At 48.0% G+C, this 21631-nt stretch overlaps 1 protein-coding gene across 11 annotated transcripts in view; it reads left to right on the top strand.

Annotated features, from left to right (window-relative positions):
• Positions 1-19937, top strand: part of magi1b (membrane associated guanylate kinase, WW and PDZ domain containing 1b) — a 114486-nt gene extending 94549 nt beyond the window's left edge. For 7 of the 11 annotated variants that reach the window (XM_049023020.1, XM_049023013.1, XM_049023016.1 and 4 more), the window contains 11 exons: positions 1021-1052; positions 2685-2925; positions 5267-5358; positions 6066-6258; positions 7335-7637; positions 9553-9756; positions 11822-11915; positions 12012-12096; positions 12591-12734; positions 13858-13996; positions 16512-19937. In XM_049023020.1, the coding sequence (XP_048878977.1) occupies positions 1021-1052; positions 2685-2925; positions 5267-5358; positions 6066-6258; positions 7335-7637; positions 9553-9756; positions 11822-11915; positions 12012-12096; positions 12591-12734; positions 13858-13996; positions 16512-17767 (2783 nt within the window). In that variant the 3' untranslated portion in view covers positions 17768-19937. Of the gene's footprint in view, positions 1-1020; positions 1053-2684; positions 2926-5266; positions 5359-6065; positions 6259-7334; positions 7638-9552; positions 9757-11821; positions 11916-12011; positions 12097-12590; positions 12735-13857; positions 13997-15222; positions 15312-16511 lie in introns of all 11 variants that reach the window. The other 4 variants (XM_049023021.1, XM_049023019.1, XM_049023015.1 and 1 more) reach the window with 2 other exon arrangements.
• Positions 19938-21631: the final 1694 nt, after the last annotated feature.

The following is a 21631-nucleotide window of genomic DNA, read 5'->3' as shown; positions in this document are numbered from 1 at the left end:
GGGGGGTTTGTGTTGGCTATGTAGAGCGGGTGGGGGGGGGTAGGGAGGCAGTGTTGGCTGTGTAGCATGGACACCAGTTCCTATCCCTGTTCCCCTCTTACTGTGTCCCCCCACCCTACATAAGCACTCATACCTGGGCTTGGGATCAATCCTTTTCTGCCAGTTGAGATCTGGGAGGATTAATCATCAATCTTTTGTGGGGGGAGACCGAATGCAGCATTTTAACATTTAATACTGGTGAGGCAGCGATTAATAATGTAAGGACATCAGCTGCAGAGTGTGTGCCAACTGCCTAAACCCTGCCAGCGCAAATGGGGACGAGCGATTATGAGATGCAAGAGGCGGCATCAGGCTTGGTCTCTGGTTGCGGGCGGCTTGGGCCCCACACAGATGCAGCTCACGTTAAATAGCTGACTTCTCACTCTGTTCCGGACATTCTGTCAGATTTTTTTTTTCAATATCGTAACAAAAGCATACACCCCCCCCTCACGCTGGCAATTCCCCTGTAAGTGTGTGAGCGCCTCTGGAGAGTGTACAAGTCTAGCCCATCCTCTTCCCATGTGAACAGAGAGCGAGGCAGCTGTTTGTGTGTGGTGTGAAGCACCGTCAGCGAGGGGCAGGACCAGACTAGGAGGGAGGGAGGGGGGAGAGAAAGAGAGAGAGGGAGAGAGAGGGAGGGAGGGATAGAGAGAGGGCGAGAAGAAAGAGAGCAAACGGGTGAAGAACAGGGGAGAGCTGGCAATGCAAAGGGAGGAGGAGGAGGGAGAGGGCGGGGAAAACAAGGGGAGCGAGGGAGCGAAAGAGAAGGAAACAAGCTGCCTCCCGATGCTTGCAGCTCCAGCGGACGAGGCAGTGGGGGAGCGGGTGCTTGAGGATGGTGAGGAGGGGGTCTGCCGGCTGTGTTCTGATCTGCACAGCCTCTCGGTGCTCCGCTCTCTGGGGATGCCCCCAATGGGCATGACCCTGCCGTGTCAGGGATTGTGTCCCCGGTTTAATGTGCTGTGTACTCCTGTCTTACAGGGGCGGCGCCAGCGAAGAGGAGCCCCAAGCTGGTGAGTAGGGTGACTGCCGTGTGCGGCTCTGTCCGTCCGTATGTGTGTGTGCGGAGGCGGGGTTCTTAGGTGCCCTGAATGGGCTGAGTTATGGTGTTTTGCTGGGGCTGGTGGTCTGAGCCCCATGGGGGAATTTCGCCTCTCAGTCAGAGGCTCACTCCGGGTTCCTTAACTGTCCTTCCAGCGGGTCACCAGCCTCGGATTCCTCTTTGAAAAGCTGCACCTCTCAGCCTCACTTTGCCTGTCGGCTCTCTGTGCACTTTCGTTAAGTAGAACGGCTTCTTTATCTTTGTGACTGAGAAGGTTGGTTTGCGGTCATCAGCCGGACAGCGGCGGCGGCGGGAGCATTTTCAAGACCCGTGACTGTCGGACGGTTGGCCGCGCTCGGTCTGCACGTGCTGTCGGCCACATGTTCATGCGTGGGGAAATCGCCAGAGCATCGCGCGCCCTCTGTGTGTGGTCTCTGGCTCCGTCCTGCAGGTTGTGATGCGGAATCTGGTATTGAAGCAAATGGAATGTTGTTTTCACCACCCAAATCTTAGCAAGGCTGTTACCTCGAGAAGTCTGCCGTGACCTCCGCACTCCCAGTCAGTGGTGTAGCTCACCCCGTCGACAAGGAGGACGGCCGGGAGTGGCTGACTCTGCACCCGTGTCACCATGAACAGCTGCTTTGTGCCCAGCCCAGCATCACACAAATATTATGAAAGATGTAGCCCCACTAACATCTTTATCAGGTGTGGGGTCACATCACCCTGGCGCCCACATCACATGCTGCAGGGGATTGGTCCTGTGACAGCATTTAGCTTGTCCATAGAGTGTTCACAACCCCTCGGGATTTATTGTTGGCGAGTTACTCTGTGAAGGCTTTGTTGATTTTTGACTTATTTAGTGTCATATTTTAGGTTGTGGGGCGGCATGGTGGTGCAGTGGTTAGCACTGTCGCCTCACACCTCTGGGACCCGGGTTCGAGTCTCCGCCTGGGTCATATGTGTGCGGAGTTTGCATGTTCTCCCCGTGTTGTCGTGGGGTTTCCTCCGGGTACTCCGGTTTACCCCCACAGTCCAAAAACATGCTGAGGCTAATTGGAGTTGCTGAATTGCCCGTAGGTGTGCATGTGTGAGTGAATGGTGTGTGAGTGTGCCCTGCGATGGGCTGGCCCCCCATCCTGGGTTGTTCCCTGCCTCGTGCCCATTGATTCCGGGATAGGCTCCGGACCCCCCGCGACCCAATAGGATAAGCGGTTTGGAAAATGGATGGATGGATGGATTTTAGGTTGTTTAAATGACTGTCATCCAAAAATGGAAGCCGTGCTCGAATGGGGCCCAAGTTTAAAGCTTTCAAAAGATTAAGAGATAATTTGCAGATGCTGAGAAATCTTCGCAGTCTACTGATGCCCGGCGCCTTTCAGTGGTAATTACCGTGATGACTGGGAAGGGATAGACGGAGGTTTTGAGTGCCATGTCGTGGCCCCCTCTTACCCATCTGACCGGGTGTGTGCAGCATAGATGGTGTGCTGATGGGCACTGTGAAGGTCTGGCCCCCTCGCTCCTCCTTTTGGGCTCTTTGTCTCTATCGCTGGCTCTTACTCCCCACCTAATGCCATCTCTCTACCGCCCCCTCCTGGCCATACAGCCACAGCATCAGCAGTTGGAGAGGAGGGACAGCCAGGGCAGCTCGCAGCACAGCCTCTCCAGCCATCGCAGCACCCACACTGACTCGCCAGTGCACACTATCCCAGCCCCAGCCAGCGAGAGTGCCCCGCCCCCTCTGCCTCCCGGCCCGCTCCCTCAGGACCCGGTCGACGCCATGGCACAGAAGAAGCCCGACCCGTTTAAAATCTGGGCCCAGTCCAGGAGCATGTACGAAAGTCGATGTGAGTATGCAGGCCCCGCAGAGAGGTTTTGCGGGTAATGCCCCCGCATTAGCTGTCTGTGCTCGTTTGCCGATGAGATCGTTAGCTCTAATTCAGGTTCCTATTTTTGGTGAGAACCTCCTGTTACATCGTATTCCTGCATCCAATTTCGGGCAGCCCCTGTCATCCGCCATCTTGGTTCGCAGGCCACACCTTTCCCAACGCGGTGTTTAGTTTCCCGCTCAACCTTGAAGATGCCCCCTGGAGATCTTGCCACCTGCAGCCCCCCAACCCCCTGCCCCCAAAGCTGATTGTTACAAACATATTCATCATGTGTGGCTTTTGAAATATGTTTTCTGTTTGCTGGTGTATGTGGCTATATTTTGCTGGGCTGTGTGGTCATGTCGAATTCACCGCCTGTCCTTCGAGGAATCTCTGCTAAGATGCCACTCAGCGAAAAGGAAACCAGTCGATGTCAGGTGTAGGGATTAGCGGAGCTCTCCCCCGTCACACCAGTGCTTAATCAAAGATAATAATGGAGGAGTGAAAGGGCGGAACAAGCAAGATGATTTGCTCTCTGTGGCGTTTGGGGTTCAGATCAGAAATACAGCTAGAGGGCAGCGTTGAAGCTGGAGCGTTCCCGCCTGCCCCGTTTTCTGCGTGCCTATCGCGCAGCCCCTGTCTCCTGCCATCTTGCTCAGTGCGGCGGTGAATGGACTCATTACCCGTACGCGGTGACCTTGGTGCAAAGTGGTGCTCGGCAACAAGGGCGGCAGCGAATGATTGAACGAGCCGCAACGGGCTGAGAGCATCTGCAGAAATATTAATTGAGAGGCTTGGAATGAAAGGAGGCAGGACAAGAGAGAGAATTCAGGAGAACCCCCCCCCCCCCCCCCCCCGACTCTAATAGCTGAGATACTCGCAGCACTAACCCTTTGCCAGTGCAGCCAAGTCACGGGTCGCCTTTGTAATCATCACCAAGTGATGGATAATATTTTGATTGCATGTGTCGCTGTAGTTAAATTTCATAGTCACCGTAAAGACAGTTTGGTGATTAATGGCATGTCAAACGTGTGGTTCTTGGTGACAACTCAGACAGGAAGACCATTGTCTTCAGTGACAGTCCTGCTGCACTGGGAATATGTCGGAAGCTGTATCGAATGGCTGATTCGGGAGACTGTAATCTACTCCTGGGGATTTGGTGATCGAGTGGCTCTCAGCTCTGGTCTGGCCACTCACATCTTATTGTTCACCAACATATGACTCTACTAGTCAACTAATCAATCTCCTAGTTACCTGGTTAAGATGAGCAGGAATGGAGAAAACATGCCCATGAGGGGGGCATCAGCGGCTGGCCTGTGGGGTGCTTGACCCTCTTCATTTTGAGAGTTAAATTGCAGGTACTAGGGGCAATTTGGACTAGCTATCCCAATCACAAAAAGGTTAGCAATTTTACGCACACTAAAATGTTCAGTGATAAATATACAGCGGTTGTTTGATGAGCGAGGTGCGTATATTTTGGCCCTCACAGATATGTTTTCCCAAGCAGCCACAACTCACAGATCTTCGCCCTGGGTCTGTGTTCCTCAGAGTCTTAGGCTCTGACAACAAACCACTGAAGTTTGTTCTCCAGGTGCCCCCAGCCCCCGTTTCACAGTGCTCCAGTTAACGGCCTGTTTGGGTTTTACTTGAGTCATCTGCTCTGCTCTCATTTCAGCGATTGGCAAGCTTGAGTTGTCTGTGCAACACCCCTAGCGGTCCCCTGCTTAATCAGGCTTCGTCTTTGCGGACTCGCCTGACTGAGTGTATCTCACACCAAATGTTCGGCTTATGGGGAGACATTCTCACCTTCTGAAATGTATGGAAGATGCTGACACTGTTTCTCGATTCATGACACTATCTAGTGTGAGGATTGGTGATGTGTCGCATGGTTGAGGCTCTCCTTCCTGTTTTTGCTCCTATCAGGCTTATTAAGTAATTATGTTATGGGCTGATAGCTCTTCCTGTTTGTGCATTCCCACTTTCCATATCCTTAACAGATCAATGTCTCTCCCCCCTTCTTATTCTCACCTATATTTATTGAAGCCAAATATTGGGGTTAGGGTTGGGGTTAGGTGTAGGGTTAGGTTTAGGGTTGGGCTTGGAGTAAGGTTTAAGTTTAGGGTTAGCTCTGAAGACGTGCAGCATGGGATGGGGCCTCAGAGTTACCCATCCAGTGGGTTGACATCATCACTCTCTGCCTTGCTTCAGCCCCGTCCAGCTGCCACATCACATCGAGGGATTCGGGGGTGGGGGATTATTTGGGTGGCGCGCAATGCCTGAGGAGGCTATCGATTCATGTGCAGCGGCTTCTGCTTTTCAGTGCCAGATTTCCAAGAGCAGGACATCTTCTTGTGGAGGAAGGACACAGGGTTTGGATTCCGCATCCTGGGGGGCAACGAGCCCGGCGAGCCGGTGAGTTTCCAGACAACAGAAAAAACCCGTGAAAGCCAGGCACTGCTGAGGGGGGGATACTGTCTGGGGGGGTTATGTCTGTGACTGCAGTATTTGGGTTTATCAAAGCTCTCATCAGAGGATATACTGGTTTTTCATGCACTTCATGTAGGGATAATTCACCACAGCTCCATTCAGCCTGTCATTATTATGCTGTAATCACACGGCCAGGCCTTACATCTCCTCCCACTCAGTTTAAAGGGTTCGAGTTTGAGACACTGTTGGCTAAAAGTTTGCGCTCCCGTCACCACAAATGCAGCTCCTGTAGTGCAGCACTGCCTCTGTGTCAGCCTTCACAGCACCCCTCAGATCCGGGGGGGTTATGTAACAGAGAAGCTAGCTTTCACGGTGCCTTCAGTCCCGTGGCTTTAATCAGGGGGAGGGAGGGGAAGAAAAAAGCCTTCTTACGGACTGCTGGTTCGCACGCAGCAGAGCCCACGCGGTCTGTTCTCACGATAAACAGAAGTGCGTGATACATCTCTTGAAGAACGAAAATAATTACACCCAGGAGTTTTCCTTAGCTGTGCTAGTTACTCAAGATGAAGAGAGAGTGATATTTCAGAGAAACCGCAGCCAGCCAGTCATTGCTGGGTTGGCATGCTGATAAAACTACGGAAAAAAACTTTGATCCCAGCTAAGTGACATTTCCTGTTTTGGCTCCCGGGCAGATTTACATCGGACACATCGTGAAGTACGGGGCGGCAGACGAAGACGGCCGTCTGCGCTCGGGAGACGAGCTGATCTGCGTGGACGGCACGGCCGTGGTGGGCAAGTCCCACCAACTGGTAGTACAACTGATGCAGCAGGCGGCTAAGCAGGGCCACGTCAACCTGACTGTCAGGCGGAAGACGGGATTTGGAGGTGGGGCACGCAGCTGGTGGTGACTGCCTTTGGTGGGGAGGGGGGGGATTTCAGCTGTTGTGTGTGAGATTGTTGTTAAGTGATGCGTAGTTCTACACTGAAGTACTGGGCTGTGAGTTAGAGTGTCCCAATCCTAGGACATTAATAAGATGTAGCTTGCTGTCAAATGGTCCATTGTGAAGAGAAGGTCCATCATTAGAAAGACACCTTGTTGCAAAAGAGTCAGGCGCAGTGTTTGGTGAGCCCGCCTGCTGTGCTCTGGGGCTTGTATGAGTCCGGAACCAGGCGCGTGAAAGACATTTCTGCATGACTGGAGCCAGGTCTGCTCCTGATAGATGAAGACCACTTCCATGGATGTAGGGTCAAGGGACCCCGTTCTGCAAGGGTCTAGTTTGGTGAGCGGACAGAGGAAGAGATGAGCAATGGGGACAGTGTGTAGCTCACTGGGTTTGGATGCCATGCCCATGATCAGAAAGTCACTGGTTCAAATTCCAGCACGGGCTATGTCATGTCACCGCTGCGCCCATGAGTAAGACCCTTAACCGGCAATTGCTCCAGGGACCCTGTTCTCTCAAAAATATTTGTACATTGCAAATATAAATGAATGTGGTCACAGGAATCAGGAGAGTGGGAGTCAAAGCCCCAATATATTGCATGTGTCTCATTCTGTTTACCATAATAAGCACCCTACACAGATAGGGGATTCACTGTGTGGGAAAATTAATCACCAAAACTCCTTTTGTTACATTCATTTAATTAAAGACTCAAATCCCAAAGGTTGCATAAAATATAGTATCTTTGATACTGATCTTGTGTTCAAAGCAATCCACAGCACCCCCTCTTTCTCATTTGTAACGGGCGATGTGACTCTTCTAATTTTGCTTTTCTGTACATATGATGATGAGAACGGCTTTAAAATGCAGAAGGGAAGAGATCAAAGAATCCCAACCAAGCATACGGAATCAGTCTGATCGTGTTGCAAGTTCCCGGGAATATCTATTGCTTCTGTCCGAATGCTCATCGAGCAAGTGGTGATGTGGGCAGTCTCTGAGCCAGCCTCCCCCCACCCTCCACAGTGTCGAAGCTGGATGGCGAGGTGCCCCCATCGCCGGCCTCATCGCACCACAGCAGCACCCAGGCCCCCTCGCTGACGGAGGAGAAGCGCACGCCACAGGGCAGCCAGAACTCGCTGAACACTGTGAGTTCGGGCAGCGGCAGCACCAGCGGTATCGGTAGCGGCGGGGGTGGCGGCAGCGCGGGTGGCGTGGTGCCCATCGCCGTGCAACCCTACGATGTGGAGATCCGGCGTGGCGAGAACGAGGGCTTCGGCTTCGTCATCGTGTCCTCGGTGTCCCGGCCCGACGCGGGCACCACCTTCGGTAAGCCTGCCGTTGCCACAAATTCCGAAGGATACATAACAAATCAGACACATGAAATGGACACGGTAGACCAGGGCCGGCCAATCCTAAACGTGACATAGGCGGACGCCTAGGATGTTTGCTTCTGTGGTGGCCCTGATCTGCCAACCACCTTTGCTTTGCCTTTTGATGGGGGGGGGTGCCGATGCTAACGTTCGCCTATGGTGTGGCATTGGCAAAGACCGGTACTGCAGCCGGCAGTGAGGCCTGAGCTGTTCCGCTTGGCTTGTCATCACTGCCAAGACCAGCAGCCCCCGCATTAGTGGCCAGGGCAATGGGGGACTTCCGGAGCCCTTTAGTGGGTAATTTGCAGCTCCGGCAAGTAACCTGTGTGAATTGTAGCTTGGATTTCATTTACATGACAAAGGTGCGACGAGGCTGCTGACAGCCCACACAGTTAGGTGTGAGCAGCCCTGCTTCCAATGGACTGGTGTCATCATTATCTTAGGTTATGCTAAGAATGACAAGAATATTTTCTGTGAAGCACTTTATTTTATGATAATTGTAAGAACATTAGTATGTAAAACTGCACCTTCCCAAGGGCTTTCAGATTTAAAAATGAATGTTATGTTGGTTTAGTTGAGTATGTGCATTTTTAACTGTTTTTTAAAGGATTTTGTAAGAGGGGGGCTTGGTCCCCCTTTTTAAAGGGGTGTTCCCTGCCCGCCCGCATCTCCCCTATGCATGCCCTCCGTTTGCTCTCTCCGCTGCTTCTCCTGCTTGCTTTGCAGAGCTGCAGTTTTCCCACTGAACCACTGGGGGGGGGGGGGGGACTTCACTATGGTGTGTGTATCTGGGTAGTGTCTCTTGCTGCTTGCCTTCATCTCAGTGGGGACTGTGGGGGGCCTTCTGCTTGTGGGGAAACATGGAAAATATGGATGCTTTGTACTGATCAGCTGCATTGAAAATCACAAAGGATAGTGGCAGTGGGATGAGGGACAGTCCAAAAGACAGGTCTCCCACTGCGAGGGGGGGCACTCTGTGGTGGCAGTCCTCTTCTCTTTAAAGCAGTTCTCAGCCCAGTCCCCAGGGCCCCCTACACAGTCTGCATTTTTGCCCCCTCAGCTCCCAACACACCTGAACCAGGTGTTCAGTGCTCTTGATTGCTCAGAGGTGGAGGCTGGTAGGAAGCAAAATGTGGTCTCTCTGGGGTCCGGGAGGAGGGGGTTGAGAAACACTGCTTTAATGTGTTAAATGCACCAGCTATCGGTCTCTCATACAAATCCATTATGGGGCTTAGCTGCATTTCACTAGTCATCTACGACGAAACCTTTCATTTTTGGCGAGATGGCGAGTGGAACAAAATACGGCGCATAGCACTCAGCCATGGTTAAGCTGCCACACCGGGACCAGCGTCACTGTTATAAATATCCTTTTGGCAGTAAGGAGCCCAAGGGGCTGTTCACACAACCGTTATGATTATGAGGCCTGTGCAAACTGTCATGCATTAAGCTACACTGCAGACACCCAGATACTCATAGCAGGGACGATGCAAGGCTCTCATTAAGAAGCGGCAGCTCTCCGGTTTATGGAATCCACCTCTTTGGTCTTTGTTGTTTCTTTGACACGCTTCATTAAGGCGCCGTTGGTGCCGTTTTAGAAATTTGCCTCCATGCCAGCCGTTAGACACCTCAGTGATTTTAATGCTGGAGTCTGCAGGACGCTCACTCCCTCATCCCACTGCACGCCGCATATTCTTGACCAGCGTTTTTCATTTTTTGCTCGGTGGCTTTGTTTGGTAACCCTTACCCTTTTCTTCCTTTTCTTTTCTCTCTTCCTTTCCCCATCTCTCATCTTCTGGTTTTTCTCGGCAAATATGTACCAAACTGTAAAATCTGCTGATTTGCTCAAATGCAAACGGTAATTTCCGGAAAAGCTGGAAATACGTGTGTGGCCATGCCCCACAAAATAGGCCGCATCATCGAAGGAAGCCCGGCCGACCGCTGCGGGAAGCTGAAGGTTGGCGACCGCATCTTGGCCGTCAACGGCTGCTCCATCACCAACAAGTCCCACTCTGACATCGTAAACCTCATCAAGGAGGCCGGGAAAACTGTCACACTGAGGATCATTCCTGGGGATGGTGAGTTGTCTCCCCCATCTGTTCAGAATCCACCAGCACCCACTGCATATTTGTAGATCTTCTTAAGTCCGTGTCTGTCAAGCTTCATCGTTCTTTATCCTGTGAGACTTATTTTCATCCGTACCAGAGTCTCCCAACTGTGAAATGGCAGACTTCCCACAGACTCAAGCTCAGTGAGAACTTTATCTGGCATGCTGTAATTGCTCAGATTTTATGCGGCACTTCTGCAAGACAGTGTCATTTAATGGTAGGCAGGTATTGAACACCAAAAGCAATGAAGGAGGTATTCACGGACTGCTCTCTGGTCAAATAAAGAAAGAGGGACTTTGCTGATCTTAGTAGATTTCACTAAAAAGGTGAAACGATAACAAATGATTGCCAAGTTGGCTTTCATTGTGGTGTGGGAACACAGTAAAGGGTGGAGACGAACTATGGTTCGAGTTTGAGAAACATTTCTGAGGTTCTAAGGTCTGAGCCCAAGAGAAAACTCATTTATAACTTTAATAAGGGGCAACAGGTGAACGAGGTGCTTTGCATCTGATTCTCTCTCACCCATGTCCACTCCCTCTCTCCATCTTATAATATTTCTTCTGGGGGAGTTTGTTCATACACAAAATAGTTACCAAGGTTCATGTCGAGATATGACCTGATCGTTTGGGAGCAGTTGCTCAACTTGGAAGGAGATGCAGTGGTATGTTGAGGAATACGTCTGGTTTAGAGGTGAGGATGAGATGGGACAGCTTAACCACACTTCCTATTTACGCGTCATCTCCGTGGTTTAGCAATGCTGCTTACGTCTGCCATAATTACGGTTGAGCCAATTGTCCTTATGGACAGTGACCTACATATCCAAGGATTTGCGCCGCGGCTCCCCATGCTAACGCTGGAAAGACTGGAGGAGCGCTGAGATGTTCGCAGGGGAACGTGTGACTCGGCTGTCAGACTCTTCTTCTTGGCTCTGGAATATTTAGAATGTGGCTTGATGTCTCACAGTATCTTCATGAGGCCAGCCCATCAGGTTAAATTAAGATGGGATAGAGCCAACATGGCTGCCAGTTATGATGCATATAAAATTTACAAATATGCAAATAAACTGGCACATAGCCTCAAAAATTGGGTACATTTTTGTTACCTCTCCGTTGCCTTTGGATGTCTTGCACGTTGTTAGAATAACATTTACCCCAGTTTGAGCTGCATCCTGTACACTATCTGAGAGGCCCAAGCCAATGAGGAATTAGTGAGTCGGACCAACTCACATGCGTACCGGGGCACAATCAGATTCTCGCTGAGGACGATGCCACCTGGATGTGCCACAATGGAAGGCTAGGGCATTGTCGCAGAGTAATGAAAATTTCACATCGTTCTTGGAGAGGGCAGCTAACACAAGCGAGCTACCGAGCGGGACGCTGGAGTCTGTCCATGTGACCGGCGCTAGTCTTTTTTCACACAGTGGCTGACGTATGCATGGCCGTGAGGTTCATTCTCTGTGAATTGTATATTCGCCCCCCCCTTACGCGGGTAAACGCGCCCATTTTGTGGCTGACATTGGTGGAGGTGAGTGTAAAGGCAGCTATTTCAAGGCTATCTGATTCCCTGGCTGCATTGTTCAGCCCCAGGTCCAAGCAGCAGTGCCTAGCCAGTGGGTCAGAGCTGAACGGACTGAAAGGACAAGCCCTGTCTCGTATGTTGCAGAAGCTCCATTATTATCCACATAACTAGCTCAGCAGACACACCATTGCAGAAATGCTCAGATCTACTCAAACCAGGTGCTTTTTTATTTTAATATTGATGCTTTTATTTGTTCTGTTCCACGTAGTCCGTAAGCATGTCGCTAACGGCGTAAGCCGAAACACTCGCGTCTCAATTTTTTTTGTTATTATGGGAGCGTCGTAAACTCGAGCGGTCGTATGTCGAGACGTCGTAACCCGAGGACCCCCTGCACTTACATTTTGATCATCTGGTCTTTTCTTGGGAAAAGGTTTGTTGTGATAAGGGTCAAGAAATCTATCAGCAAGTACTTTTAAAGAGACCGTGCACCAACCCGATCTTGTCACATGCTCGGCAGAGTCCTCCAATGCGTCGCTGCTGACCAATGCGGAGAAGATCGCCACCATCACCACCACGCACACCGCACAGCAGCAGGCCCTGCCGGACTTAAGGTGAGAGCATCGCCAGGCCACCACTCAGCCGGTGCTCAGGCCTTCCTCACGGGGCCCTCATGAACACCCATATGACGTCATCCATCCTCTCCACAGAAACAACACGAAACCGAAACAGGAGTCGTTCGAATTTAAGCCACAAGCTTCTCAACTGTCGGCTCAGGCGCAAGTGCCGACCCAGGTTAGTGTCTGCGTCTCACGCGCCACCTGGCCGTCTCTCTGCCTGCCTTCCGCACATAATCTGGGGTATAAATGTTCAATTTATTAATAAGGCACATGTTACTTTAGGAGAAAAGGAGAAGCAGCCATGTGAAGTTAAGTTTAATATGTTTTACATGCCAATTTATCTGTGTTGCTTTGATTACGTCGCATTTCAAGCTTGCAATGAAAAACCTTCATAGGTGTTAATGTTGGTGTTTTGCGTATGAAGGTTTGGGTGCGACATAGTATGAGAGTGTAAAATTAACATCAGTGCTGTCGCAGTGTCTTTGTGACGTGCCCACCTCCCCCACTCAATGCCGGCAGCGTCATACAGGGTCCGAGGTATCGATGATTAATCGGACGCTGATGATTGCGGCTCTATCAATCATCGCTCTTTCCCGAGCGTGGCGTCTGTCCTTGGAAAGCAGTACCACAGGCAGGTTGTTGGTGACGCTTGCATTTCCCCCCTGCTAGGAAGCAGAGTACTACTCTGTGGATCTGGAGCGTGACACTAAAGGATTTGGCTTCAGCCTCCGGGGAGGTCGCGAGTACAACATGGACCTTTACGTTCTGCGGCTGGCCGAGGACGGAGCGGCAGTCCGCAACGGCAAAATGAGGGTAGGCCTGTCCCGGCCCTGTGTGGCGAATGCTGAACCTTCAGAGACCCCGAATGTGCATTTTCCCAAGTTACACATGAAGGCTTTTCTGCCCAGCTGTACATATGGTTTAGGAATTTCCCCCGGAGCTTTAACATTTATGTTCAGGGAAGAATCCTACACTTCTTTGTCTTGAGCTACAGTACTGTGCAAAAGTCTTAGGCAGGCAAAGAAAATTATGTTTAGATTATCCTCGTGTTGGTGTAAAACTATGATATTATGCCTGTCAAAGTGTGTCAGCTTCGCCATTTCAGAACCGCTGCTAAAATCATCCTAGTATTTGTAGCGACCGTCCAGTGCAGCCATGTATTTTTTTGACTTGGCCACTAGCACACCTCATACAGCTAGTCAATCTGTCACTGACTTTTTAAACCAATATATTTAATATATTTACTGCTGGTGAAATTTAACAAAATCGTGGAACGGCTGAGGTGCCCCTGAGGAGAAGTTTGGGAACTGAAGCGGTGTTCACCTAGCCATCCAACTAGATATCAGTAACTTTTTAGAAAACAGAAGAAATTATTACTATTTTTTATTGTGTTACTCTTAATTTGCACACGTTCTAATGTTAAATTGTGTTTTTTTGGACTGCCTAAGACTTTTGCACAGTACTGTATGTATGAAAATGACTGCAAATAACTTCAATAGCATTTATATGGAATAAAACTGACCTTTTGATTGGTAACAAATCGAACAAACAAATGAATACTAACCTTATTGGTCGGGTGTTAGGGTTATTTAGGGGGCAGTTATTTGCAAAATCTGTTGTATGTGGATAAGGAGTGACATCAATTTGATGGTATGAAACTGCTGTAGTATGAGCCGCACAGTCACTGTCCTGAATGTACCTTTTTACTGTAACTGACCTTCTTTGTAGCTCTTGTTTGAAGATATTAATAGCAGTTCTGTGATCAGGGAACTGAGAGCAGGCATGTCTGTGGATAATATTCCCCAGGGAGAGGAGAGACTGAGGCAGGCATCTTTTTGGCGTGTGCTTGCGTTATCACTAGCTGACAGGACATTATCCCTCAGGCATATTTATGTGCTTTTTTTTTTTTGTCCTTGCGACTCTTCTGGTCATGCAGGTGGGCGATGAGATCCTGGAGATCAACGGGGAAAGCACAAAGAACATGAAGCATGCCCGGGCCATCGAGCTGATCAAGAACGGCGGCCGGAGGGCGCGCCTCGTCCTCAAGAGGGGGGATGGCTCTGTGCCTGAATATGGTGGGTCCATCTACGAAAGTGTCGCTTTCTCTCACGCCTTCTCCCCCTGACGCGCTATGGGGACCCCCCTCCCCCCCACTGGGCGCCCCGGCCTCCTTCCGCTCTGGGTCACCTGCTGTCTCGAGTGTACCGCTTGCTTCTGTGAGCTGGGTTTAGGGATGAACGCCACCGCGAGGGCTAGAAGGCCCCTGAAGGACACAGGGAAAGTGAAATGAAAGCCAGTGATCCAAGCGTCTGGAATCAGACGTTCACGACCCCTAGGATCTTTGCTGAACTTGCAGGTCATGAAATATATTGCATTTCTAAAGAACCATCCAGCTCTGAAATGCTCTGTTTAATAAATTGTGGTTGCAAAGTAAAGTATTTATGATATTTATTGAAGGTGAATGTAAGCTACTGAGTAAAGTGAGTCTTTTAGGAGACGTCATGAGAGGTTTATCCTCACACTTTATGCCATTGTGGCGGGAAATCACAAACCTGTCTGTCTCGTAGACTCCTTTCTCTGTGACCATCCTCATGTACTGTAAACCTCATGGAAAAGTGTTATACTTCAAAGAAAAAAAAAGTCTTACAGAACCACGAATTTAACTACTTGAGATAAAGACAATGTTTCTGCATGCCAAGGTGGTCATGTTTGTGGACAAAGATGCTTCTCCTGTTGTTCATCCATAACATTTATGGCAATGCCATTTGATGCGTCGCTCTTCCTGGTTATGTGCGCCTGGCCCTCCTGATGTATTCTCTTTTCAGAATCGGAAGTTTCCCTCCATGTACTGCATCATATTAAGAATGTGAATTGTCCTACGTTAATATGACATCACAGTCAGGCTGTGTATTTTTATACCATTTTGTATCTTCACCTTAATCTGACAGCTACCCATGTTCTGTTCTGTTGTGTTTACGATGTAAATTGTGAATATGTCACTATTGTGCCCCCCCCCCCCCCCCCCAATCTACTGTCCATTAATGCTGCTGGGTAATGGGCTCCTGTGTCACTGATTTTTCACAAGGGTGGGGGCGCTGTCTCCTTGGGGTCTTCCCCCTCCTTCACAATGAATAAACTCCTTTCCAATAAAAGCACAAAGCTAGATGATAAGTCTTTGTTTTCCGCCTGGGTTGCAGATCTGAACCTTCCGGTCTTTCGTTTTTTTTCCCTGATGTGTTTTTTTTTTCTCTGTTTTTCTCTCCATCCTTCTCTCTTGCTGGGCTCTTCCGCATTCCTTCAGCGATGATGGCCCCACATCTCGCTGCATGTATGAGAAATGACAAGCTGGGTGATCCCTGCTTCTACCTTATGGGCCAGAATCAAACTACGGTTTGTAGCTGGAGTTCGTTCCCTCGGTATCTGTGTGCTGTGACCTGACTCACCTGTCGCCTTCGCTGTGCTCCATGCATTCGAATCCATTACCCAGAATGCACCATTTTGCCACCCTTCCCCTATGACCGCCGCTCTCACGTTTATCCACCAGAGATGGATCCATGCATCTGCTTCTTGCATTTGACCTCTGGGTGTGTTTTGTGTCCACTGTGAAACCTGCTGCCAGCCCTCCTTTCTTGGCACTGATTTACTGGCTCACTGAGGCATCACTCACATGTTCTTAACCAATCAGCTGTTGACTGTGCCCCGTGTCACCAAAGCTCCTGTAGCCTAGTAAACAAAAGTAGCTTGAGATGAAATTTTCAATTCTTGTCTGACTTAGTGTCGAGTCTTTGAGTTTAGTTTGGTTAGCCGTAGGTAGACCATGTATTGTGAAACTCTTAGAATGAAACAGTGAATTAGCCCTTCGCATTTGAGACATTGATTGCGAAATATTCAGTTGCTTAACCTGTGAGGCCTATTTGTTCAAAAAAGACTATCTACAAAGAGATATTTGGCTGTTTTTGTAGCAGTTGAGAAATTCTAAAATTCCAAGCGTAGCCAGTAGCTGAGAGCCGTGAATGTAACATGTGCTCTTGTTCCATATGTTCTGCAGCGTACATCGACTGTGGTTTCCTATAAGGCGAACTTAAACTTTATTTAATCATTTTAAATACCCTAAGGTGGCCTAAATGTAGGGTTAATTCTGAGGTGTAAGCATTTGTTTAATTTACTGGCTTTTTAAATATGGAAATTCAGTCATGCATGAAAGTCAATTTTAGACACTATTCCACCAAAATACTTAATCAGTATCAAAAACAAAATTGCGCGTTTCACAAACATTAACTCAGGCATTCAAAAATCAAGAGGAAAACACTAGGTGTGTCCTTTTAACCAACTGTTTTCTGCAGATCTGTAGACAGCTTTGACTGTTTCTCGACCCCTCCTGCATTATTGCTTTTGGCTCACAAACACTAATATTTTGTATATAATATGGTGCTGTGTCATTAGATTTAGAATAATAAAATAACTAAGTATTATTAACTGACATTGGCTTGAGAGCTAATAGCTTTAACCGCCTTGTTGCTGATAGAGAATGAAGCAGAGAACTCAGACGTCCTCGTTGTATTTATCCACAACCCCTTATATATGTTACAGACGCCAGCAATGACGGCAACAATCCCACCACCAGTACACAAAATGTTTCGGAAGTGAAAACATTACCACCAAACACTCGATTACACGCGTCATCGGAGTCCAGTTCTGCAGCAAACCTTCACAAATCATCACGGGAGGAGGACAAGAGGACGAGAGAGGAACTGGAGAGCAAGGAACATGGCCGGCACTCCCACCAGCACCACCATGGCACAGGCAGACAGGGCAACCATTCCGGCCACCACTACCACTCCCCCGACAAGAAGGGCACCCACCACCGGCGGGGGAGGAGGTCGGAGGAGAGCTCTGACACCAGGAGGCGTAGTGGCGGCCATGACAGGAGACACGACCACCACCACCGGAGGCATCACTCTCCTGAAAGCAGGAAGCACAAGACTTATAGTGCAGAGAGGCCTTCGAACCAATATGAGAGGAGACACGGACACCATCGCTCCCACCACCATGGCCACCACCCGAGTCACCACCACACCTCACATTACCAGCAGCATCGTCGGCATCATTCACCCCAACGCAAGGGCTCCCTGGATAGACACTCAAATGGCAATCCATCAACCGAGTACACAAGGGAGCCAAATACATATAGGCAACGAGCTCGCTCCGTCGACCAGCTCCTGGACCCATCTGCAGAGAGAACGAGAAACAGGCTTTCTGACGAGCTTCCCAAGCTTGAGCAATCCATGCAGAACGACCCCCATGCTGTCGACCGTTACAGGGAGAACACCTCATTCATGGAACCACCTGCTGTTGATCGTTACAGGCAGGACACTTCATTCATGGAACCACCTGCTGTCGACCGATTTAGAGACAACGTCAAGAACCCACCAGCTATTGACCATTATAGAGAGAACGTCTTTGAGAGTAACACACCTGCCATTGACCGTTACAGAGAGAATAACCTTCAAAGAGACCATCCCCGCATGCCGTGGGAAGACGCATCAGCCAGGGCCAGCTCACCGTACAACACCTACAAGACAAACAGTCTACTGAGGGAACCATCGCCCGACCAGAGTGACAGGCTTGGGCAAATCCTGGACGACCGTTTGTCTGAGGTATCTTACAACTCGGAAAGCCTTCCTCGAGGGTCGTCCCTGGAAGGAGACTACCCGGTGGAGACGGCCGCTTCCAGGATGAAGGAGTTGCATGGCACACTGAGACCCAACGGCAGCCTAGGTTCCCAGAAGCTCCTCGAGCCCAAGAGGAAACCCTACAAAGAGAACCCCAGTGACCTCAGCATTTGATAGGACCCCCAAGCTGCTACCTGTGCTCGTCCAGACACGCCCTGCTGCCATGGAAAATGTGGACCCCGCAAACTGAAGTGACTGCTCCGACATTACACCCCCCCCCCCCCCCCATTTTGAATATGTACCGACCCTGAGGTACATCATTCCTTTACTTTTCGGTTATGAGTTGCCTCTTGCGGGCTATTAATTTGAATTTGTATGTGTTGTATATTTGTGTGAATTTTATAAAACAGCAAGAAAGTATGTGCCTAAAAGTGCTGTAGATGATACTTTTTCACAAAAGAAAGGCTTTTTAAGCAGCCATCTGGTTGCATCTCCCCCTCCCCACCACGAGAAGCCGCACGTGTTCACACACCAAATATCATCTGCTCTGCATGTCTTATTTTTGTGTCCATTTCCCTGGATCTGTTAGCGTTTGGTCGCTGTAGAGCACAAGTTATGGGTTTTTTGTCTTTTTTCCCCCAACATTTGCAGAATGTGTGCATTCAAATTAGTGATCAAATGATCAGATCTGTTTTTAAAACATTGATGGGAAAAAAAAACCAGAAGCTATGATATTGTTAAAAATAATATATTCTAATTCTGCTAAGTATTTGTCTGAATATTTATTGAAGGGTGAAGGAGCCCATAGAATGGCACTGTCTAACGCTTAGGTATTTAAACCACAGAACCAAATGCTTTGACTTATCAAGTTATTATCGATTTAATGTCTACTGATGTTTACTGCTGTACATAGTCTACCTGTTGTCTAACCATTCTCCCAGTAACAAATTCATGGCATGTCCTCATTGTATGGTAGTCCAGTTTATCAGATTCATAATGACCAGATTCACTGTTCCTTGTGTGGTAACCACCCCCCGCCCCCCCACATCTGCTCATAAACTTGATTTCTGTGATATTCCGCACACATCAAATTGCAGGACATTTCTAAATATAGCGATCGAAGAGGGCAAGCTGAGTAACTGAGGATTACTCCTTAGGATTCACCAAAGTTCCCATATTCTTTTACCTTGTATTTCCAAACAATACTGTAAACTTAGCGCGTTACTGTGACAGAGAAAGTTTGTAAATGAATAATTTTTGTAGAAAACCGTAACATAAAGGTCTTTGGGCTCTTCACGTACTACACTGTACCTTCTGCACATGCATGACCAGCGGGAATTCGCCCTAACTGATCCTAAGAGTGTTGACTACATTGTACGACCCCACCTCAAGTCTGCCCAGGAAACGGTTTGTCGATGCATTTTAGTTGGGTTCCACTTCCACCCAAGCAGCCTTTGGTGCATGTGTGTGTGAGAGTGGGGGGAGGATGTTTTATATCGTGATCCATCTGGTCACGTCAAACGCAACTCAGCTTTGGCACCCAACAAATTGACTGATCGGCTTCGCTTGACAGACACTGTTTTGGGCAGGGCAGGGAGCTGTGGGATCACTTTGGCGCCCCCTGCTGCACATCTCCAATATATATTATGTCACCTTCTGCATTACAAGGACAACTGCGCAAAAAGCATTGCGAGTTTTATCACTGTTGTTGCTATGGTACTGTAATTAAATTAAACACTCAGCCATCACCTGTACAAAATTTACTGTCTGATTAATAGGATCCTGGTGGCAAGAAAGCTGTTGCCTTTTTCTTGTATAAAAGAGACTTTCTAACAAAGCTTGTCTGTGAAGAATGTGGTATGTGTTTATATTTCCGAAATGAAACAAGTGATTTGTTGAAAATATTTTAATGTATTTTGAATCAGGTATGTAAAGCTGTTTTATGAAATCTGGCATATTTGGTTGGGTTTGAATTTCCTTTTAACAGGCCTGCTAACATATTATAAAGACATTGTATGCAGTATTTTTTTTTTGTTTTGTTTTGTTTTTTTTCTTGCAATTTGCTCTGAACATAATGCTCTCCAGTGTGTCAATTAAGAACCAGTATATGGGCCAATCTTTTTTATGAAACACTATGCATATAGAAATTACATAATCGATAGCTTTGTTTGAACAATAAAGCCACCTGTAACACAATGTACGTCAGACATTGCATTAGCTGTAGCGGTAGATCAACTGGGTAAAAGCTTCTTTCCTGAGACTGGACTGCAATGTATATGTAGCTGTCAGAGAGAAGTCTGTGAATGCTATTTTTATTATCAATAAAGTTTTCCATGGAAATTCACCAGTGTGTCAGATTCCAGGAAGCACAAAAGCTAAATCAAAAGCCGAATCCCCCCAGTGCGGAGGACAGGTGACAGGTGGTCCTTCTTTTTCACGTGGCAGGATCTCTTAACAGCATTAAGTTTATCTAGATCCTTCTAAACTTGGGGGTGCCACCATCAGGGTAGATCCCAGGTGTATCTGAGAAAGGGGGAGGGTCTCATTTCTTGCTGTGCAGCTTCTTTATAACTAAACATATTCTAACCAAAGTGAAATTCTTCAAAACACAAGAAGGACGAAGTAAAATGTAACATCCCATCAATGCTTTTCAACCAATCAAAACTCACAAATCAAACTCACTAAATATAGATGGTCCCCCTACCCAGTTCCTTACACTGGGACTCTTCTCCACCTGGAAATATAGGGCAACCTTTCATTAGTAACAATCCATTAAGGTCATATCTGCCTCCACCCCCACCCCTCCCATAAATCCATTTTCCATGCAGCTGTCCCATGGCATCATGACAATACAAACTCAACTGAAATTTGTTTTCATCTAGTTACTAAGATTCAACTCTGACTCAATGTCATTAACACTATTTTCTAGAGTGTTGCATTTAAATAAAGATAGGGTATATATTTTTTCAGACACATTGCAGAGAACTTGATATTTTGTATTTATAGTAAGTTTTACATGTGAAATTACAACAGTATGTGACATACCCACGGTTTAAATATAAACGGGGCCTGGTAGAGAGCAGCTCTGCTTCCTTATGTCCAAATCATACCTTGCCAGAGTGCAGCTCCTTGCAGTATGTCCAAACGGCACCATGCTGGAGCACAGTTCCACCTCCTTCAATGCTAACTTTTATTCTTAATGACCTACAATTTAGTAAAAGATTCAAAGACAGCTGTGTAATAAAAGATAAGTTTTGTACTGAAAGTCATGTTTTTCCGTCAGTTTTAATGCTACTTTTTAATTGGTCACTGACTTCTCGAGTGGATGACATATTCCAGCTGAGACCGTGATTTCTGTCCCATGTTTTTGTGTTATTCCTTATTTGGCTCATGCTACTGCTACTGAAACTTATTAGCTAGAGTCTGCTAGAGGTAAGAGCTTTGTAAGAAGCAATTTGTGAGTAACTTGATATTTTAATGCATTTTCATATGGACATTCCATTTGATAAAGCTAGAGTATCACTTACATTTGAATATGTTTCATTTGCATGTTATGTCTCAAGAAATTCAAGCACTATTTATCCCTGCAACATGCGCAGTAGCCATATCATATAAAATAACTTTTTGATCATCATTTTGTGTTGCCTTAAAGAGATAGCACAACATGCCAACATATGAATATACTGATCATAAATGGATATGATGTACAGAGAGGCTTCCACCAGCCGGCAGTGCTCCTGAGGACAGAGCTGCTCCTCCTGTCTGATCACGTCCCTGCGTGTGAGGTTTGCTGGTTTGGCCCCCAGCTGATCTGAGGAAAATGTTCCCCAAAACTACAGCCAAGAGTGGGCTGTACTTAATTTTTAAAAAAAGCTTTTAGTACAATAGTGAACATTTTGGTTGATTTGAGGTAAGCAGTAAGGCTTAGGATTACGTAGGATTTTTCATTTGGTGACTCAGCATGCAAGTCTAAGTGTGAATTCAGTGTCTATTTAAGTGAGGTCATTTCCCACTGAGAAGTAATCAAGGTCCAAAAGC

The sequence above is a fragment of the Brienomyrus brachyistius genome, chromosome 8 (assembly GCF_023856365.1).
Source record: "Brienomyrus brachyistius isolate T26 chromosome 8, BBRACH_0.4, whole genome shotgun sequence".
Classification (NCBI taxonomy): Eukaryota; Metazoa; Chordata; class Actinopteri; order Osteoglossiformes; family Mormyridae; genus Brienomyrus; species Brienomyrus brachyistius.
The sequence above is the reverse complement of the archived record's forward strand: the minus strand, read 5'-3'. Positions and strand labels throughout refer to the sequence as shown.